This window comes from Anser cygnoides, chromosome 4 (assembly GCF_040182565.1).
Source record: "Anser cygnoides isolate HZ-2024a breed goose chromosome 4, Taihu_goose_T2T_genome, whole genome shotgun sequence".
Taxonomy (NCBI): Eukaryota; Metazoa; Chordata; class Aves; order Anseriformes; family Anatidae; genus Anser; species Anser cygnoides.
Genome location: NC_089876.1, coordinates 52,642,758 through 52,665,360, shown reverse-complemented (window position 1 = coordinate 52,665,360; position 22,603 = coordinate 52,642,758). Strand labels below are relative to the sequence as shown.

The window sequence follows — 22,603 nt, the reverse complement described above, 5'->3', positions numbered from 1 at the left end:
TAAAATATATATATTTTTAATCATTTATCACTGTAGTGTTTTACAACTGACAAAATTATAAGTAGCCAAAATGGAAACTCAGTCTGTCTTTAAGGTATCCCCAAGAAGAAATTAACCTAAATGTTAATTCACACAAGTGCCATTTCAGGTTGTTGGTTTTGATTTCAGCAGAGGGAAGGTGGCACAAAGAAATCTCTACTGCATTAGAAATAATGGTTGACAATCTTCAGCTGTGATTGCCATTTATATATGAAGTACAATATTACTGAACATTTCCAGTAGACTAAAGAAGGGAGTTGCAGTCTTGTCTTAAATCTTAACTTTAGTTCTTGTTAGCATTGAATTGACTGTAAAGATTTGGTATATTGTTTTCATTTTGTAGCTATCATATTGACAGCTATGACATTCTGTTCCTGCCTGTTTGTCACCATAACTAAGATGACTTCACAATGTAGTGCTTCTAGGTAGACCCATGGTAAAGGGACTAAGGGTTTGAATCTCTAGTCTTCATGTGTAACTGGTTTATTGCAGAACTTAAGTAACAGGGAAAGGAAGTAATGTGCAGTATTTTAGAGGTTAGTTTCATGGTAGGTCAAGATTTGCTAAAAAAAAGTCAACATTGCATCTGCTGCATTGAGCTGTCATTCTTTACAAGGTTTTTACTGCTTTTTCCTTTTGTTTTTATGTTCTTTCCGTCTAATTGATAGCTGTGAAAACTGCTATTTGTAAGATAAATCAGAAACAAATATTAACGTCAACATTTCCAGGAAAGGTCATGCAAAGAGGGCACAGACCGAGAAAGCCTGATTCTCCTTCTACATATATAATATAGCTTTTAGAATCAAAGCAGAATTAAACATAGATAATGAGTTATCTGTAATATTTTTTTTTCTCTGTAATCTTTGGTTTCTCTATTTGGAACAGGTAGGCTCTAGCTGGTTTCTACTACAGCAGTCTCCTCGGTGCCGAGGTTTCCTTGGGCAGGGATTCAAGGTTTCTACTGGCAGTCAATGTTGAATTTGATGTGCCATCTTTAATAAAAGCTGGTTAGAAAAATGCTTATTTTGAATAGTGACAGCACTGTACAATGGGAAGCAGGGATGCGTTTTATTAGTGATGGAAGTATAACCTAAGACTAGTCTTCTTTTAATAAGATAGATTTTGCTACTCGGTATTTCCTAATGAATCAAACTCTAGATACAGACGGTCTGTGTTGAATCAAAAGTAGTGGTAAATAATATCCACCCTATTTCTGGTAGTAAAAGATAAGTCATTTTTTTGTGTTACAACTTGGAATGGTATGGAAAATGTAACTAAATATATGCTGGATGTGTGAAAACCACCATTTCAGCAAATTGATATAATTAGTTGCTTTCAAAGTCCCTTTTCTTGCATACATTATGTGCAACTATTCATTCATATTCCTTTTTTTTTTTTATTTATTTGGTCTAATAGCCAGTGATGAAACTAATGGTGAAGTCTGGTCCGAAGGTGAAGAAAATCTTCAGAAAAACTTTTATTGGCTTATGTGGATTTTGGGTCAAGTCTATAGGGAAGTGTTCCTGAAAGTAAGGCTGTGAAAGCAGATGTAGTAAAATGAAAAATGGGGGTGAGGATCTTTTGATCCTCAACAGAATTCAACAGAATTTTTCAGCATAATGCTATAGGGGTAATTAAAGTAATAGAGAAGAGATAAGTATATAGACTGGTTTATAGGTACTAAAAAAGTAAATTTAATTTGGTCTTATTTCTTTTTAGCTCAATTTAGGCATTAAAGATAAAGTTCAGTAAAATACTACTGATGACTTCTGAACAGAAAAGAGACAGCACTGTTTGGAGAGGAAGAGTGGATGATGGTGTGTTTTTTTTTTTTTTTCTTTTTAATTCTTAGTGTAGAGAACTTTAACAGGGCTTAATTCAGAAACTAATACAGTGAAGTAGGAAAAGGCTGAAGTTCACAAATTGCTTCCTATTTGGAAAGATCCCAAAATACATTGCACTTTATGCTTTACAAATGGTTAACATTTGGTAACACTGAAATCGGTCCCATTCTGGGACAGGATATAGCAGATTGTAGTGCTCAGCAGTATAATTCTATTTTAAGGCAAATTGAAGGCACTCACTGTACTTGAAGCATAGGGAAATCTCAAGAATACAGAATGTAATTTCCTAATTGGGCATCAAAAAAAATCAGAAAAGCTAATCTTCCATTTTTTATATGGAAAGAGTCATGTCAGTTGTAATTATAGCTGCCAAGAATTTAGCCAGAGTGAAATAGTCAGGTCTTCAATATTAAATCCCATAGAAGAAAAAGATCTTCTAGCTGCACAGTCCTTTCTAATACAGTGCTCCTATATGAATTCAACACTAACTTTGTCTGTCATGTACTGAAGCATCAGCAGAGCTTCCTGCAGCAACTGGGATTATCCTTTGTCAGTCATCCTGGCAAGGTCCGAACCTACCCGGTTTGAGATTAAAGGCAATAATAACCTGCCATAGGACCTGAGGGACTGAGATAACAGAGTGGTTTTGTGGATGGGAAAGAAGATGATAGGGTGCAGTAAGGTTGTGAAAGTAGGACAACATAATTTCTTTAACTGTTAAATAACCATTTATGTTAAGTCTGGCATTTTATAGTAATAGATGTAAGGTGCTACCAGAAATTTGATACTGGTTACAGGAATACTGGTTTACAGGAAAGAACCAAGCTTATTGATAAACCTAGCATTTCATTTTCATTTGAATAATTTCATGTGAATAATCCTTCAGTAGAATCAATGAAGGGGGGTTATGCATTTGAAAATTTACCAGGTGTCTCTGTCAGTGAAAATATTACTGCTGATGTCCTTGATGTTTAGAGAAACCCTGAAGGCTCAGGGATTAGACCAATAAGTTTTACAGTTTTACTTCATAATGATTTTGACACAGTAATGAGCAGGAGATATTTTTTATTGATTAGGCCAGAGGACTCATTGGGTCCCTCCCCCCATGACCTACACAGATAGTAACAAACATTTAAACATTAAGGAAATAGGATTTTTGGAAAAGAATCTGCACTAAGTGAGACAGAAGATAATTTAGGCAACACTCCTTACTTGTCTGTTAAAAATTGAAAGTAGAAACCATTCCATTCCATGGGAATAAAATTTGCTAGATGATGGTGCTGTGCTAAACTGACTAAAAATAATGTTAAAAAAAAAAAAAAGTAAAAAAAAAAAAAAAAGTAGTGTTTCAGAAAATTTCCTGATGCCAGTAAACTGGGGGATTTTTGCATCTGTGATGGTCCTGATTGGTGATCTGTCTGGGCAGACAGCATAGTTCCCAGGAAACAAGGAAAATTATCAAAGCTGAAGAACGGGATAGTATGTCAAAAGACTGAACTAAGGAAAACACACTTTTAAAATAAAGTTGAAAAAAAATCCTGGAAAATTCATAAGATTAAGAATAAGTTATGAAAGAGAGTAGATGATTAGTAAAGGAAATTCTGAGAATGTGATGGTGTCTATTAGTGGCAAGGTGCCGCTGATGCAGTGTTACTAGATGATAGACGTTTTTTTCTTTAAGAAGATTGGTTTCCAGTCTCAAATTTATGGTAGTTTTTCCACTATCAGGCTTATCTTAACAAAGGGAAGGAGACTTTCTTTACTCGTGCTCAGTCTGCTGAAATTTCTCACTGCAGAATTTTGTTCTTTTATATATTCAGAATGTCTGTAATATGAGAGAATTTGTTGCAACTTTCAGGGAACCATTTAGGAATGGGCTGTTTCTTGCTCTTTGTCTTGCTGTTCAACAACGGATGCATTGTCAATCATCTTACAGTGCCAACAGTCAAAGTTGTTTGGAGTTTCCCATATGAAACAGGAACTTCATACTATACTGCATATGAAGATGTCATATATTGTATCTGTATAATGCAGTTACTAATGATCTAAAAGAAATGGGTCAAATACTTAAATTGCATGTAAGAGTAATTCCTTTAAGAAATTTAGCACTTGGTAACATACTGATTCATTATCCTTGATGAATCTAATAAAAGAATTATACAGATATTTCAAACTTACTTTTGTGCTTAAAATTCAGATTCCTTTGCTGAGCTGCCTTTCTTTAGGCCCCATCAGTGAAAGTTACTTCTTTAGAGGCTGACAAATAATGTTCTCTTACAGAGAGCTGCACGTTGAATTGCTCTTTTTCTGAATAGCTTCTGTACCTCTCAATGAGGCTGAGGCCACAGTCTTTGCTCTTAACAAAAATGACTGATAGCTCTATTTTCTTTAGAAACAATGGAAGATAGCCATTTTGGAGCCATTAATTTCCCTGAAGAAGGCTATTCTTATGCAGCAGCTTTGACAGTTAACATTTAATGATGAAAGACAGTTGTAAAAAGTATACAGCACCAAAGTGTGGTTTTGTATATACTATCACTGCTGCTCAATAAAGAGGTTAAGGATAAAGTTAAGGGTAGGATCTGTATTACCTGCAGGAGAAAGAGACAGCTGAACAAGCAGGGAAAGGAAAATGAAAATAAGATGTGTATAAAGCAGAAAAATGTAGGTGCCAGAAAAGGTATCTGGCACATTTACATGCCTAAAAGAACACTGTAGTGCCTGACTTACAGAAACTGCTTTGGGCTATTCCAAAGCATTTGAGCTAGAATTTGGGCTAGATCAGCTGCTCTGTAAATGAATGAGCAGGAGGGAAAACTGCATGTGTCATGTAAAAAAAAGGTTGTATGCTATACCTGGAATTACTAACAGAGAAAAGAGTGAGCTAGACACTTCTGAGCCCTGTTCTCTGATGCCTCCTCTGCTGTTAGTAAATCTATGCCTGCCATTCAAAAGACAGAGGAAGGCCACTGTAGTTATTCTGTAGTTTCTGCTGATGCATGTTAGGTGTAGGGTGCTTTGACTCCTTTATCACAGAATCGTCTAGGTTGGAAGAGACCTCCAAGATCACCTAGTCCAACCTCTGACCTAACACTAACAAGTCCTCCACTAAACCATATCACTAAGCTCTACATCTAAACGTCTTTTAAAGATCTCCAGGGATGGTGACTCAACCACTTCCCTGGGCAGCCCATTCCAATGCCTAACAACCCTTTCAGTAAAGAAGTTCTTCCTAATATCCAACCTAAATCTCCCCTGGCACAACTTTAGCCCCTTCCCCCTCGTCCTGTCACCAGGCATGTGGGAGAATAGACCAACCCCCACCTCTCTACAGCCTCCTCGTTTCAGATTTTCTTAGTAAGTAACTTCATGGAAGTTATTATTTAATAAAATAATTTGGGAAGTCTTAGAAGTTTAGGATACAAGATATCATAGGCAATGTTTACTTCTTGTGATGATTTATTTTCTTTTTAGTGTTCTTTGTCATATCTAAATAAGAATTTTCTACACATGGTTAGGATATCCAGGCACCTTAATTCTGCAAAAAAATGTCATGGTGTGTTAGAGAAGAAAACACCTGCAATTACTTTGAAACTTTTTTTTTTTCTTGGGGGGGATTGGATCTCATTTGTCTTTCTCATGTTTGTAAATATGATATCACTGTAATGCATTTTATCTGAAAATTTTGAAACTCTTTTGTTTAGTCCATTTTAGAATAGTTTTTGTCAAGGTAAAAAGTAACTAGAATGAACAGTGTTGGCAATGTTATTTATTGAATATCTGCAAAGTAGGATAAAGGAAAATGTCAGAAGACAGGTCTTTCTTAAGGGATGAGTAAAAGCATTTAAATGTAGGTCATACTAGAGCTAGCCTTTGTGAAATTGGCAAGTCAGAAAGCTTTTTGAGATGGAGAACTGTGCTTATTGTCTCAGAAGCACCATAATGCTACATTAATTTTGTTAGCTAATACAGCACTTTTATTGCAAATAAAATTATTTCTGGTTAGGCAAAGTTCAGAGTAGGTGAAGTAATTACTGGTAGTATGAATTTTGGTCTTCATTTTCACTTAGGCTTCATTATCTCTTCCCCAGGGCTCCATTTTAGGGCCAATTCTCTGTTTTCATGAGTGTTTTGGAGGCAGGACCTGAAGGTATATTTAACAAGTTTGCAGGTGACACTAAACTGGGAGGAGCTGTTGACTCCTTCAAGAGCAGAAAGGCCTTGCAGAAAGATCTTGACAAATCAGAGAGCTGGGAAATCAACTGTATGAAATTTAACAAGAGCAAGTGCTAGATCTGTATTTGGGAAGGGACAGCCCTGGCTATAAGTACAGACTGAGGGATGAGAAGCTGGAGAGCAACCCTGCAGAAAGGGATTTAGGGGTTCTGGTTGACGGCAAGTTGAATATGAGCCAGCAGTGTGCCCTGACAGCCAGAAGGGCCAACTGTATCCTCGGGTGCATCAGGCATGGCATTGCTAGTCGGTCGAGAAAAGGGATTGTCCCGCTCTGCTCTGCTGCTGCCTCACCTGGAGTACTGTGTGTAGTTTTGGGTGCCACAATTTAAGAAGGACATAAAACAGTTACAGAGCATCTAAAGGAGGGCTACAAAGATGGTGAAGGGTCTAGAGGGGAAGTATATACGAGGAGTGGATGAAGTCCCTTGGTTTGTTCAGCCCAGAGCAGGCTGAGGGGAGGCCTCATGGCGGCCTGCAGCTCCCTCACGAGGGGAGCGGAGGGGCAGGCGCTGAGCTCTGCTCTCTGGGGACAGCGACAGGACCCGAGGGAACGGCATGGAGCTGGGACAGGGGAGGGTCAGGCTGGGTGTTAGGGAAAGGTTCTGCACCAAGAGGGTGGTCGGTCACTGGGACAGGCTCCCCAGTGAAGTGGTCACAGTACAGAGCCTGCCGTAGTTCAAGAGGTGTTTGGACAAAGCTCTCAGAGACAGGGTCTGATTTTTGGGTGATCTTGTATGGAGCCAGGAGCTGGACTCGTTGATCCTTCCAACTCAGGATATTCTGTGACTGTAAATGTAAGTTGAAAGAAGGAATCCAAAACTTACTGATATTTGTTAAAAGAATGGCACGTTCTTAAAGTAAGGCTGTAGCTGTGAAGTATGTTTCCTGTGGAGATAAACAAAAGTGTAAATTTCTTGTTTAGCACAGAGGACATAGTTAAGCTTGCAAATATTTTTCTAAGAAATGAAGCCTGACTGAGTTTTCTTTAAACAAACAAACAAAGATGTAGGTGTGAAATTCCTCTTTCATTTGCAGAGTGACTATTTCTTTTCCATGAGGCAACTTATCTTTTCCAAGTTTATCTAATCCAAATAGTGGAACCCAATTCCAATGGTGTCAAGCTAGGTTAGACTACTGCTATAGAGTATGTATTACTTGATGAAATATTCTTAATTTTCCTAACCCACAGGGTACATTGCATTTATTGTACTGAATAAGATACAAGTCATACAGATTTTACAGGGATATCCATTATGTTGTATTATGTTTTCCAAATGGCTAAGTTTGTTCTTCTCTAATGTTGGCAAGATGTATGAGAAAGATGTTTTTGCATCCCAGAAATCAAAAGGGATAACTGACTTATTTATAACATAGCTTTTTACCAGCATTCTTCTTCTTACCAACATTAATTTCTCTCTCTGTATCTGAAATCTACTGATGAGACTGTTACTGTTTTTAGAAATGAAGACAACTATAACACCTCAACCAGCAAAATATTTATAGTGCATGTACAGAAATAATTTAACAAGTAATTAATATAATGCTAAATATATATTAAAAACCAAGCAAAATGCAAACAACAGATCATAAGCAATATGTTTGGAACTAGTTATATTATCCTTGCAAATAGGTTTGATTATGTTAGGATCCTGTCAATAACACACTGAAGTGAATAGTGATGTTTAACTACTCTCAAACTTCACAATGGGTATGTTCTAATTCAGATAAAATCAATGTTTTGTATCACGTATCACAGCAGCAGTAAATTTTGGGGAGGTGAGCAAATTATAGCCTTGGAAAGCAGGGGAAGAAAAAAAGTCACATAGGTTATCAACACATTCAAGTAGCGAATGACAACTAACTGTACTCACAACTCTACACCCACATATCCATACCTTTAGCTAATCATCAACAGGTGCTACTTACTAACGATCTAAAAGTGGTAAAGCCTATGAAGAAAACTCACAAGTCTGTTCCCCCACCCTTACTTGTAACCAACCAACCCCACTTTCTGAGCATCAGTTTAGGAGCAAACTGTGCAAGGAGATGCTGGCCTGATAACTCAACTGCTCTTAGACATAGAAAGCATGTTCCTTTCTCTTCTGAAAGATTTTTTTTTTCCTGGTAAAAATGTTGTGTTTTTTTTTTTTTTTTTTTCCCTTGCCACACTAGTTCAGTCTTAGTATTTTTCACTAAGCCTGAGCTGCAGAGAAGGTTCTCCCATCATCAAGACTCGGTGTTTTCCCAGGCTTCTATAATAAGAGATATGAATAGTGAACTGTGATAATAACCTGCTCTCCACAGTTGGTTATGTTTAAAGGGCAGGTAGTAATAATTCAGGAATGTGTATGTGTGCACATTTAGTGTAGGGTTTTGGAATCATGCATGTACTATCTCGTTTTTTTTTTCCCATTTTGCAGTTGCTATATTTCTTAGACATACTTGACACTTTATATAAGCTTGATGAGACCTTTTCTTTGCTTTTCTTACAGATACTGGGATATCTGCATAGTTTTCTATCACAGTATCAGGACTGGTTAGGAGTTGGATGTTTTTTCTTTTGATATGGCGTTAAGTGCTGCTGTTTCAGTGGTATAGAGTTCATTCATGTTAAACAGTTTTACATCAAGATAGCATTTGATTTCTGCAGGTTAATGGCTTATATCAATACAATGATTCTAAATGCAAATATACTAAAAGTTTGTATGACTTTTATTGTTTTTGATAAAGTGGTGTACTTTTGTGTGTTATGGGTGTACATTGTTTTGAAATCGTTATTGTTCAAGTTCTTAGTTTAATATGCATAATTTAGAGAGAAATTATGAGAATACATACTGTCTGAGTAGTTAGGATGCACAATGCTGAGATCATGTAAAGGCTGCAATTCAAAATGTAGGAGAAATAGGGTAACATTTTAATTTATTGCATCCAAATTACAAATGCCTCAATGATGGGGTGCTGCTAGAAGCAGTTGGGGTACATATTTCACTTTAATGATAATATACTACAGTGTACTGCTACATACCCATGATCAATTTGGGGTTCCTCATTCTGAAGTCTGGTGTCTGGGCAACTAGTTGTTACTTGCTGTCAAAAGGCATCTCAGCCTGAGTCAATCATGGGGAATTCTGTGCATGTTCAACTCAGCTTCTAAAACTGGTTCTTCTCAGTTCTTCCTCTGAGTTTTTTATTGATCAATAACTGATCGTTTATTATTATTATTATTTTATATTATTTGATATCATTCTGTGCTTGTACTTGAAAGTGCTCTTATGTTACCTTTCTGCATGTCCACCTGGGGGTCCTGTTGCAATCTCTTGTTTTTATTCAACAATCGTCAAGTTGTGGTTTTCTGATAATAGGCCTAATGCTTATTAATGCAATTAAGTCACAGGTGTGGACTTGTTCTAGGGTCACTAGATAGTTCACTCTACGAAAGTAGTGACCTATTAGAAGATGTGTTTATAGTGGTGTATGGATACTTAGAGATGTTACAAATTTAACGCTTTGGTAACTACTTTGTTGTTGTTGTTGTTACAGTAATATTATTGGTAGGCTATCAAAATTGCATAACAAAAATGGGAAATTATTTTTTTCAGCTTTTATGGACTTAAAAATGATTGCCAACTTTTTCACTGTTGTTTATGCAATGCTTTTCACTTTGTCGTAAGCATATAAGTTTGCTTAGTTTTTCAGATGCATTTAAATAGCAATAAACAACTCTTTGAGTCTGAAATTCTGTCCTACGATACAGTCTTAGTGGTGATATGTCTAAACCAGAATGTTGAAGATGTAATGCTGGCTCAAGCTTCTACTCCCAACACTGACTGCCCTGAGCATTGGAAAAGCAGTCTGTTGAATTGGTTTTCAGAGGAGTGTAGGAGAGTTTGCAGACAGAAGGAAGCAAAATAGTAGGTTTTTGTTGTTGCCTTTTTTTTTTTCTTTTGCTGCCTGGCTGTGTTTACTGCTTTGCAGTAAACACAAATATTAACCCAGGAGGTTTATGCTCAAGTTCCAGGTGTCAAGGTCAGTTTCTAAGTACAGCAGAGTTGTGCGTCTTGGAGGCATGGAGAGTTCAAAAGAATTCAAGGTTTGAGCCAGTGGACTTAACAGTATAAATGCTTGAAGGGAATAGGCTTTAGGGAGATCTTAACGCTGACTCTGATTATTGGCATAGGTACAGACTATAGTCAATTTTTCATCCTTTTTAGGGCATTCTTCCCCTTGATGTATTTCATCTTCTGGATCACCTGGGAACAGTAACTGTTACTTAATGAGTATGGTGGTTGGAAATGGTCTTTTCCATTCTGTTCTGTGGTTATTTATTGTATCAGTATGTTCAGTCTGTTTAAATAACTTCTTGAAAAAATATATTATTTCTATTGCAGAACTCTGCGCTTTTTTTTTTTCATTTACAGAATGAGACCAAAGAACACAGCTTCTTGTCGTTGAGAATGCTTTATTTCAGATAATTCTACCAATAAATGAACCTAACAGGAAACAGATTAGGTTTCATCAAAGAATACATGTTCTTCCTCATGAACAGATACTGATGAAACAGTTTTGAAGGAGCTTTTAAATTTGTATTAATATTTTTAAAGAGATGGGAATGCATGCTTGATTTTGTAGCTAAAGCACTTCAATTTTAAAAACGTTCCAGTTCAGCATTCTTATTTTATCTAAATGGGAAACACAAACTAAAGTTTTAGTTAAAGCTTTAGAACACAGCTTGTCTTATAATCATTCTTGCACTGTTGTAAAATTAGTAGTCTGTTGTCATTGTGGTAGTTTTACTGGAAATTGAGATATCACTTCTAAAATACTCAAATTTTTATGTATTAGAGCCTAGTGTACATGCAGATACAGTTATGGACTATTTATAGAAACAGCAAAAAAAATTAGAGGTAAAAATATTAATAATACTGATCTGTGAATAGACATGGGATGAGAAAATGGTTAATAGCCTGTTTTGAAAAAGTAAGTACCAGTAGAGCTATTAGATCTAACTTGAGCAAAGTATGTATGCATGACTGTTGTATAGTTAAATGTTTATGTTTAATATAGTAAATAATAATAATAATAAATAATAATAATAAATTCTCTCTCAATGTATTTCCTATGTAAACAGGTGTACATAATTACATTTGTGAGTCGAGGAAAGTAAAGTACATTTCCTGTCCTGTTATGTCTTGTGTTATCTGATACTGCCTTATGTTTCTCCACCAATTTGGCACAAACTCAGCTTTTAGAAAGATATGAAATTGGATGTAGAAGGGAGTCACAGAAAATAGAGTCAATTGGTTTAAGTCTTTCCCAGCATGTCCTGAGGAAGTCGACAGGATGTTTTTTTCCAGTTACAGATTTTGTAGCTAAATAACTGCGTATGTTGAGAAATGCCATGTATGCTGACAGTATAAAAGGTCATCCCTAATATCTTTGCTCAGTCTTATGGTGAAATTTTGAACAATTCTAAGTATTATTAGTATTCTGCATTTAAAGTATCTCATAATTTTACATGAACTAATAATATTTTCAGTATAATACTTTGTTGTTATGTCTGTGCTGTGGCCAGTGGTAAGGAAAATTTGGACATCTACCTCTATTTCTATGAAAGGCTGACCAAAGGAAAAAATTTAGTAACATACTCAGGTCATTCATCCAGGTATATGAAGTATTTTGTACACTTTGCTGTTAGATTTGTAAATTCCTCAGAATTTAGTAACAGACAATGTGCGTTAAGTGTTCATACTTTTTTTTCATAGCCAATTGTAATGACTGCTTTTTCTACAATTTTTGTTTTTTATGTAACTCAGTATTATATATTCATGAGGCTTGCTGGTTCATATGATATTTTTAAGCTTCTGTATTATTGACCACATCTGTAAGTAACATAATTGCGAGAGGACCACTAAGAACAAGAGGACATAAAAAGGCATTGTTGGTTACGTTTTATCGATAAATTAAGGTGATAACTCTTGAGAAAGAGTCCCCATCTTGAATCAAATAATAGTTTGTCCACATTATGAATAGCTTTAAGCTCTAACAAAAATAACACCTACCAGGGTGCAGTTGTAGAATGATTGAATTTTGGAACAAATTTATATATGTTCATATAAATTTGTAATATATTTTAATAATATCCTTTTTTTTTCCTGAATTTACTGTCTGTGGATCTACCCAGTTCACAGTAGAAATGGTTTTCTTCTAATACAAGTTATATAAGCTCGACTATAATAAATATATATAAAAATAACCTTCCAGTATTGATATTCACAAAAAATATTGAATCTTCTATCACTGGTTTAATTACGGATTCTGAAGTGCAGATTGTGTTCACAGATACAAGGTTCAAGTTAAGGTGTGCTACATTGACCATTTTCCTCATTTGGACATAACTGTTATTTCACTGTAGAACATAGTCTGGTTGGTCAAGTGCTGTAAATCTTGGTAGATCTACACTGAGTATTTATTCTTGTGTTTCATGTGCCTGGAAATGGACTCGAAGAGGACTCTTCATTGATCTGTACAGGGACTCTGGTGAGGCTGTTTGGCTTGTAGTTACCTGGATCTGCCTCCTTACTTTTTTTTTTTCTTTTTTTTTTTAAGATTAAGATGCTAGCTTTTTTCCATTTCCCAAAGATCTTCCTGGTATGGCTTACCATTTTTCACAGATAGAAATGATAGCCTCACAATCATACTGGCCATCACTTTCAGCACAGTTGGTTGAATTCTCTCTAGCCTCATATATGGGATGTGATCTCTCTGTAGTCTGTTATTTATTGTTATGTCACTGTTGGCTGGACTTCTCTTCTCCAGACTGTGCAATTGTATGCAGAGGTCAGAAAATAAGTTCTGCCCTTGTTACCAAAGGTTTGTGCATTAGTGAACAGGCACCTGAGGAAGACTTCCTGAATGGGCACATCAAAGTCCCATGGGTGGCCTGCTACCATGCATATCATCTGTTTCCAACTTTTTGCTCAACTCTGGGCTTCTACTCTTGTAGTACAGCTAATCCAATGTAAGGCCCTCCTTACAAGTTGAATCTTGACAACATAACAGGAGAAGCATGGCCAAAAACTTCCGTATTTATTTGTAGTAGAAAGATAGTTCTTATTATTTTATTTAAGTGATCTATAGAAGGTGCTCTTTTAAAGAAATAATGCATTGAAATTTTTATGGGGATCTAGAGGGTTCATGCTTTAATATTAATTCATTCAAATTCAAAAGAAAAAATCAGTATTCTTTCAGTATTTGTGAATATAAGCTTTAATGAGCACTTGGTATTTCCTGGCAAATGATTTCAATGCTGTTCTGTTGAAACCTGCTGTTAGTAATGCCGCTAGTATCAAATAGACATCCTCCACAGAAATCTTACTGAATGAGATCTGTGAAACAGAGAGGGCTGAAAAGTTGTGGCTCTTAGCCCAGCCTCATCAACAGTGCTAGAAGTGTGAAGCAAAGAAAAAGGAGCGAGGTGCACATTGAACATGGGGAATTTGGTGCCAGAGTTGCTAGAAGCAGCTTTGGATTCTGATTGTGCTGTGCCAGCCTCATGAATACAGGCCTTTGAGGTGGCATGGCCCTCAAGTCTGGAGCAGCAAAGGAAGCTGACAGCATCCTCCCCGGAGGCTGGCACTGAACAACAAACTAACATCCTTTCACTTGTCACTCCAGTGCTCCACTCGAGGCAAGATGCCAAACAAATAGGAGTTTTGTAGCAAGACCCAGTCTCACCTACTGGTGTTCAGCTCCTGCAGTACCAGAGGAGCAATGTTGGTATTACCTCTGTGGTTGTTCATTATTCTGGAGGTTGTTTTTTCATGCTGACCTTTTGACTTATGGGACTGATCTTTAAGATTACCTGATTCCAAGGAATATTGGATGTGAATTGCCACTACTTTTATCTGTGTCTGAGATATTTTGTGCACTGAACTGCCTGTAGTGGTTTTAGCTAAACTAACTGTATTTCTAACAGTAGACTTAAGCTGAGGAAAAGGAGTCAAATCTGGCAATGGTCAGCTTTCTATACTAACCTGTAAAAATCTTAAAGACTGTGGTTTTATTTCTTAAGTCTAGGCAATAGATCTGTTGTTTGTTTTTTTCCTTTTTTTTTTTTTTTTTTCTCTTTAAACCTTTATTCACTGAAGCAGGGTTCCTGCTCTGTTCTCCTTTGGAGAGTTGGAAAGGAATCCTCAAAGGTGGCTTCATGGGACACATAACAGGCGTTTCAACTGGTGAGGAGAGATGGATCCTGTTGAGAAGAAAGTACAGTGCTAAAAACTTACTAAATAAACAGTCCCTGGAGCTAGTTCTGCTGCAGGTCCTTAGCTGTATGACATCACATAACGTATGCATGTATTGTCCCAAAGGTTGTGCAACCCATTGAATACATCTGGGACAATTTAAAACAACAACAACAAAGACAAATAAGTGGTGCTTAGGAGCACATGGTCTGCTGTGTGTGTTAGGCTTCTTGCCCTCTCAGATGTGCTGATACAGATAAGATGTGGGATAATAAATACAGCGTACAGAGCATGGTAGATGTTGGTCATGTTCCCTTGAGTGCGTTGCCAGTTAGCTGGCTAAACATTAACTCCACAGCCATACAACAGAGCGCTCACATTGGCTATGATAGATTGGATGGCTATGCAGGACAGCAGAGATGAAAAGCAGCATCTGATAGACAGGTATCCACATGCTGATAAAGAGCTTGTCTGCCTCCTGGATGAGGATTTCAGACTGACTCAAATTTCAGGTTACAGAATTTCATAGCACAGAAACATCACTCATGCCCACCCTACTGCAGTGTTTTCAGTGATGTGAGCAAATACAAATTCCTGCACTAGATCTTGAAACAAAGAACAGATGCTTCTTTGGGACATTTTCTCTGTTGCTAGGAGGCTGAAAAGAGGCATGCTTGCTTAGCTTGCTATAAGGGAACACTCAAGAATATAAACACATGTTCATAAACTCTGCTGTTGGAGAGGTGAGAAGACATGAAGGAGGAAGTACTTGGTGAGATCAAGTCTGCTGCAGAGCTGAGTTTGAGGCAAGCAAAGACCTGTAGTGGTGGACTTGGTGCTATTCATCTGGCTTGCTGAACTGGAATTTTGAATTAGAGTAACAATTACCTAGCCTAGGACTGGTTTAAAAAAAAAAAAGAAAGCTTTGAGATCGGATGACAAAGGGATGTATGTACTTGAGATGCAGATATAAGAAATGGAATAGAGAACCCATTAAGAATTCCATGAAATTAAAAACAGCAAAATAGTCTCATAGCTAGTGACAGCAAGGAAAAAATGATCTGTCCAATTGAATCTAATATTGCAGGTTCTAAGTTACATTAGCATTTGCAGCCTGAGACACTTCAGTTTCTGAAATCATCAAAATATGATTTCAAAAACAAACTCCTAAGGAATAGGGAGGGTGGCAGTAAAATGTATTTTTTTCCATTACAATAACTTGTATAAAGTTTGAGTGAAATTTTGTATGGGTGGAATTTAGTTTGACCTTGAATAAAGTTCTGGTAACTGTTAAAAGTTTTGTTTCTTGAAAAGGCATTGTATATGAAGCAACACCATCACACTGAGACTGTTAGACTTCTCCTTGAAATGCTGGTTTTAAAATCACATAGTAATATCCCAAGTGTAGAAACTGCACTGTAGAAACAAAGTTACACTTGAAAAAATACAGTTACAAATTCAGAAAATTGGCTTCAATTTAAGTGGATTCTCTGAGATAAATGAGCTTTGATTTTAACATACAGACTTTCATGCATAGACAGTACTAGAAATAGGAATGTGAACATGAAGAAAGGCTTGGTTTTCTATATCAATTTTTGCATGTGTATCTCAGTCTGAAAATATTTGCTAAGAAAATGCCTTGCTTGCTTTAGGATACCTGCTGTTTTCTGAATCAGGTTTATCATAGATAACATGTATCATAATATTCTTTAGCAGTATGGATTTCTGTTAGATAATAGTTTGAGTGGTCAGCTATATGTGGCAGCACCTGAAGAAAATGTTGCAGAGGAAAGAACAATAAAGTGATGTAACTAATATTCTACACAAGAAAGAAAATTTGTTTTTATCTCAATTGAAAGCTGAAAATTTTACCACTTAACTATATTGTTAGATATAATTTTTTCCAGTGAGTTTTTTATTTTCCTACAGTGAAATATGTATTTCTTAAAAATAATATATCAACTACTTTTTAAGAATAAGAAAGAAGAACAGAAAAGTCCAAAAAGAACCAACAAAAGTATTTTAGTATTCTATCAGTGGTTTTTTTTTTTTTTTTCCTTCTTCTGATTAAAATGTTCTGGTATGATGCTTTTGGTCATTCTGAATTCTTAAGTCTGTCAGATTTTCAGAATATATATATATATATCTTTTTTCTTAAGGTGGGCCATTTTCAGGAAAAAAATAAACACGTATATTAGCCTCAAAGAACATACGCAATTATAGCATGAACTTTAATTCTTAGAAATGCTGTATCATTATGACCCTGAGTAAGCATAATGCTTAAACGTGCATAATTTTTAGACATAGATATTAGCTCAATTGAAATTCATCATATATGGCTCTTAGAAGTGCTATGTATGTGCTGTAGACAGAGATTTCCAAAAATTACTCGAATTTCACATAGTTTCCAAAAAGATCAGTAAGGATGAATTTTCTATTTAAAATCCCTGGTTACCTTTACACAGGTAGTGTTGAAAAAGGAGTATGGTTACTGTGACAAATTAATGACTTTATTCCATATACCTTCATGACTTGCCCTTTAACATGCCCAGGACAAAGGCAAGAAGGCCCCTGAAGAAAACCGTAAGTCACAGTCTCTTTACTGAGACATTACCTTTTGCATTGGTAGATCCAAGGTTACTTTGGCTAGAGATGCTGTAACACAACTCAGTCTTCACTGTCAACTGTGTATTTGTTCATTCTTTTTTTAATCTTATATTAAAATAATGAAAAATGAGGCTTTATAAATTTGTTATCCTCTTGATGATACCCTGAAGAGGATATTGAATGTTTCAATAATCAACATCATATTTACTGAAGTTTAGGAAAGGTCTGAATATAACAGGAAGACATTTTTTTTTTGTACAGCTGATACATCAAATAGCTTTAGGATTATTTCCAAAGGTGTCAAACTGTGATCTATTGAACCAATTTCCTTACTTCAGATGGAGACTTAATTAACTATTTTATCTAGTTTATAGAGGCACATAAAATTTTTGTTTAAAATATCCAGTAATGGATTTTCTTTAAATAACAGGTGATTTGAAAATGTAGCTGCTTGGGAAGATCGGTATAGGTATATGATATTTTTCTAGTGTATTGAAATAGGTTTGGGATGATGTTTAATTCAATATATTAAAAAAAATAAAAATAAAAATCAAATGTAATTTTTTAATGGCTTGATTTCTCTCTATTGGTTACAGAGCAAAGTGCTTAAGTGACATGCTTCATTCACTTGTAAATTAAAAAGTGGCTGGATATTCATTATGAATTGGATTTGTCAAATTTTCTTTATTGCTCTTCATACTCTGTATTATGTTGTTGATGAAGATTCTGTAGCAGGGAACACGTCAATAAAATAAACAAAAAGACTCAGAAAAGATTCAGAGAAGCATAACAAGAAACACGTAGAGTACCTTTGTAAATGGAAATCAGTTAGCTAGGACTTTAAGTTCTAGAAATCTCCGTGAGATATATTTGGGATCTATGAAGTTGCATGCAGGTATAGAGAAGGTGAACAAGAATTGATTTTTTTGTCTTTTCCAATATAAAATGAGGGTTACTAAAATGATCTGAGTGTATTCCAGGTTTGAAACAAAATGACAAAGAGAGTTTTCATGCAATGTGCATTTAAGTTGTTGAACACCTTGCTATGGGCTGCTCTAAATTCTGAAAGCTTGTTTAGTCTCAAGGTGAAATTGGACAAGCTCATGGAATAGCAGAGAGAACTATTAAATACACAGGAAACACATCTTGTTTAGGAAGTAATTTAGCTGCAAATGGTTTGAAGCCAACTTGGGAAAATGTAATAATGTATACAAGTCCAAACTCTGCATTCTTCCCTAGGCATAATGCAGGATGCTTCGCCTAGAAGGGCTCTTAGACAAGTTGGCCCGAATGAAACCTCTTTTCTCATAGATTTATTATTTAGTTAGTTATTCTAATTTTTCAGCATTTTAATGACAAACAATATCTCTGAATAAGTTCATTCTGGGTGAACATTACTGCTTTACTAAAAATTTGAAGACAATTAGCGCTTTTTGAATAAATCTTCTAATAGCAGTCTTCAGTCTGGAGAAAACAAAAAGAATAAATGATGTAAATTGTGTATTTTACTGTTCTAATATCACTTCCATCGGGGCTTTTTTATTTATTATTATTGCTTATTTATCTCTATTTCTTTATTCTTATTATAATATTCGTTATTATAATAATTATTTTAATATTTTTCATTTCTTTACTCTCTATTATCCCCAAATTCAGCTGAATTGCATGTAGCATAAAAATTAAGAAAACCTTCTATTCATAGAAAATCTCGATATATTTCAGAAATGAGCAGTTGGTAGAACTTAAAGAGGATACTGTATATGGTCATTTTGAGAACAATAAGTTACACAAAACTAAAGATAAAAGCAAAATTTATGACCAGCTGCTTTGGTCATAAATTTTTCAACACAAAAGAAAACTAACAGAAAATAGAGGATTTTCTGTTTACACTCTGTTACCCTATGTAATGTGGATAAAGTGTGTGATGCCTGTTTGTAAAATGTAACATCACATAATACATATTTTTAAATTAAAGAAATAAAAAAATAAACGTTAGCCTGTTAAGGTATTTACATATCATGCTTTTTCAGCAACTGGAAGTTTTAGAAATAGGGTATGTGATTCATGGAGCAGCATGGTATTAAATCCATCTCAAACCTATTCAGACCACCACTGTAGGAGTAACATCTCCATATTTACTATTAGGAGGAATATAATTGGAAAACACTGCCATAATTGTCATTTCTACTCATGTCTTGCATCATTTTAAACTCATTTGATGTGCCATCTGGATTTATTTACTTTCAAAAATAGTAATTAAAAAGGCAAATATTGTTAATCAGCATCAGAATAAAGGAAAGCATAAGTGTGGTACATAACTGTGATTCTATCCTGTAATTCCAGATTCTTATTTCTTTCTTTCTCTTTCAAAGAAGGAATTCCCATAAAAACACCTTTTACTGATAAAACATCATCAGTGAAAGGCAGCTTAGGATGCAACCACTTTTTTCCCCCCTTTTGAGGTAAAACTATTGAACTGTTAAAACCCAAAGAGCATTTTGTACCTGTAAATACCTGCTTGATGTTTGATTATTCTTTTAGTTGTGATTATGTGGCTTTGACAACTGTACGAGGCTCAAATTTTTCCAATAGTTCAATTATTTTATAAATTGAGGTTTTCCTGTGCTCTTCTTGGTGATATTTTAGCGAGTGAGTTAGAACTGCTGGATATGATAAAACACCCAGTTACTGAACCAAATTTATTCATAAATTAAAATGATGAGTACAATTTCTTCAATGTTTTGTTCTAGAGAATTATTACTTAATTTAAGAGATGCTTTTATTCTCTTTAGTCATCTTTCTGTTCCACCTATTATCTGAGGTTAATTATTAATTTGAAATTAATTTATTTACATCTTAGCTATGAATTTGTCATTTATTACCATTTTTTTAAAAACATTGAAAGTAGTTTATTTAATTCAAGTCTTTCCTTCTTGTAGCCTAACGCAGCTGATGATGTAATTAGGAGGATATTTTATTTTTAGGAAGATTATTTGTAGAAAATTGAGCTAAATAATTTTTTTAATGGCAAATTTTACTGATACAATTGGAAACTGCATAAGAATTTCCTAAAATTCATTTGCCGTTCTTTAAAATTTTATTTTATTGATTGTGACTTTGTAGCTTTGGGTTTGAAAAATTATTAAGGGAAAAAATAAAATTTTTCAATATTTTAGAATTTAAAGTACAAGAAAACTACTGTACTGTTTTAAAATCAGCATTAGAAACATTGCTTCCATAAGTACTCTGAGAAATACCATTTTTATTTTTAAATGCTAGTAATATTGAGTAACATTTTTACTTGATGTGTGCAAATAGCCTCTGAATTACAGTTTCATTCTCTATGTGTAATTTGTCCCATTATGATGACTGTAATCTTTCTCTTTTTTTTTTTTTTTTACTGCTTGCCTTTTCTAGGAAGTAGAGGTTGGTATACATCTTCTGTCTTTCATGATCCTGTCAATTTTGCATGAATACATTGATTTCATACGTTTTACTAAATGTAGGTTGTTTCTCCCTCTCCAGGATGATTATTTTCGTACATGGAGTCCGGGTAAACCATTTGATCAAGGTAAGATTCTGCTCCTAGTTATTTGTGTGGTTTAAGATTTCAATATTTGTAAATGTGCTCCTGTTTTAGGGTAATCACAGAACTCTCTGAATTTGTGTTCTCTTCTCGCTCTTCAGATGATTGATGTAAAGAGGACCAGAAATTCATTTACAGACTAATCATTATTTTATCTCTCTGATTTTTGCAAACTTTTAGTGATTAGAGACAGACAGGGGGCAGTAGAAACATTCAAAGTAGCTGAAAGTTTCCCTTATCTAAGCAAGTTCATGGGGTTTGGAAGGCTTTGTTTTGTTTGACATATATACTTAAAGTTAAATGCCATTTTCAATAAGACAAATGGCATTTTCTTTTTTAAAGAAAAGCAGACGTACAATCTGATATTTGTCTTTATCAGTTAAAAAAAACCACCAAAAAAACACATTAAAATGGTGAAAATCTCTGTCTCATAAAAGAGGTTCTAGGAAAACTTTAGAAGTCTCTATCATGTTCATGTGCCCTTTCTTGAGGCAAAATACAGAATGTGGACAGTGCTACAGCAGAACTTGAACCTTAGAGATATGAGCAAATGCAGGCAATTTTGACATTAAATATCACCTCCTCAGGCATTAGAAGTTAATATTTACTGTCAAAGTAATCTAATTCCTGCATGTTGTTTCAAAGTATGCGACTAATGGTGTGAAACTAATGAGAATCATGATTTCTGAATTGCTGCAAGGAGCCATGTCAGAGACTTGGTCTTCTTTTCTGGTAGTATCAATGGCAAAAATAGACACAGTGAAGAAACAGTGTAGGGGCTTGTACACAAGAGACTGAGATAAAAGTATGTTGCAAAAATAATGTTTACATAATTTAAACAATTTTTGCTGTGATGGATACTTTTAGGGGAGATTTATGAAGAACTGTATTTTATAACGAGTTAAAACTAAGAGACCAAGAAGAAAATGTAAACAACTGAAAAATTTGGAAGGCTTTGTAACATGAGAAGATGACACAGAGTATGGAGAGTAATTGTGATATATAATAGCAGATACTGCAAAGAAACTGCACAGTAGTATTCTGTGGTTCTGTAACTATTTCATCCATGTTTAATCAAATTCTAGTACAAATGATTGTTACATTGCCCAGCAACTAACTACTGGAGTAAGGAGTTGAGGCTCAAAGTTCAGTTTGCACAGAATAATCTATGAAAGGAAACTGAACTTGTGTGTGAATAATGGGAAAACGTCATTACTAGACTGAGACTTTGCTTGTCAGGTTTTAATTGGAATGGCAGTATTCTTCTGTAGAGATTGTCTTAGCTAATGCCAGTATGATGTAGGAAAATAAAACCCAGAATATATACTGTTTGACTGTGTACTCTTTTGTTGTGGTTAAATATTGTTCTGAATCTTTTACTGAAGATTCCACCGTGGAGCTGTTAGAATTGTTCTAGAGAAGCTTGAAGGTTGGCATACCATTGTGGAAAGTTTTATTTTTAATAAATACTGATAAAGTGAAAATAAATTATTTGCTAGTAGATTTCAAATTGGTTCTTTCACCTGTCTGGTAAGTTGCAACCACACCTCTTAGAGATGGACTTTCCACCATGTTCTGTGCCTTTGTTGCTTTAATTCAGGATTACTGTATGCACCAGGCTTGTTTTGCTAGTGTGTTGGGGGAGAGGAAAGAGAGCAAGGGAAGAAAGACAGGTTTACATTATCACTGCTCTGCGAACTGTGGTGATTTTGTTCCTTTTTGGTGGCAATTTGTAAATGTTAGTTTATATCCACGGCAGGCCAAATGTTTTTGAACCTGCCAGTTTCACAGACCATACCTCTCTTCTTATTCTATATTAATACATTAGGAAAGAGTACTTGACTTTGGTCCTCTGACTTCTCAATGAAAAAAGTTTCTTTCTCTTAGTGAAGGACCTCTTTTCATTGAAGGACCCTCATCTCAGAAGCAGTCTTATCACTTCAGTACAAGATACCTTTAGTTTATGCCTTTTCTTCTTTGACTTTTGATAGAAGGGCATGGTGTGCAAGTATGTGTTTGGTATGAAAATAGGAATAGGTTATAATTTG

The 22,603-nt window shown here is 35.2% G+C and overlaps 1 protein-coding gene across 5 annotated transcripts in view; it reads left to right on the top strand.

The window, feature by feature from the left end:
* SPOCK3 (SPARC (osteonectin), cwcv and kazal like domains proteoglycan 3) overlaps positions 1–22,603 on the top strand; it is a 200,017-nt gene that overhangs the window by 50,603 nt on the left and 126,811 nt on the right. For 3 of the 5 annotated variants that reach the window (XM_066996139.1, XM_066996137.1, XM_066996138.1), the window contains exon 3: positions 20,495–20,540. The exons of the other annotated variants lie outside the window; for them this stretch is intronic. In XM_066996139.1, the coding sequence (XP_066852240.1) occupies positions 20,495–20,540 (46 nt within the window). The remainder of the gene's footprint in view (positions 1–20,494; positions 20,541–22,603) is intronic. 5 annotated transcript variants of the gene reach the window in all.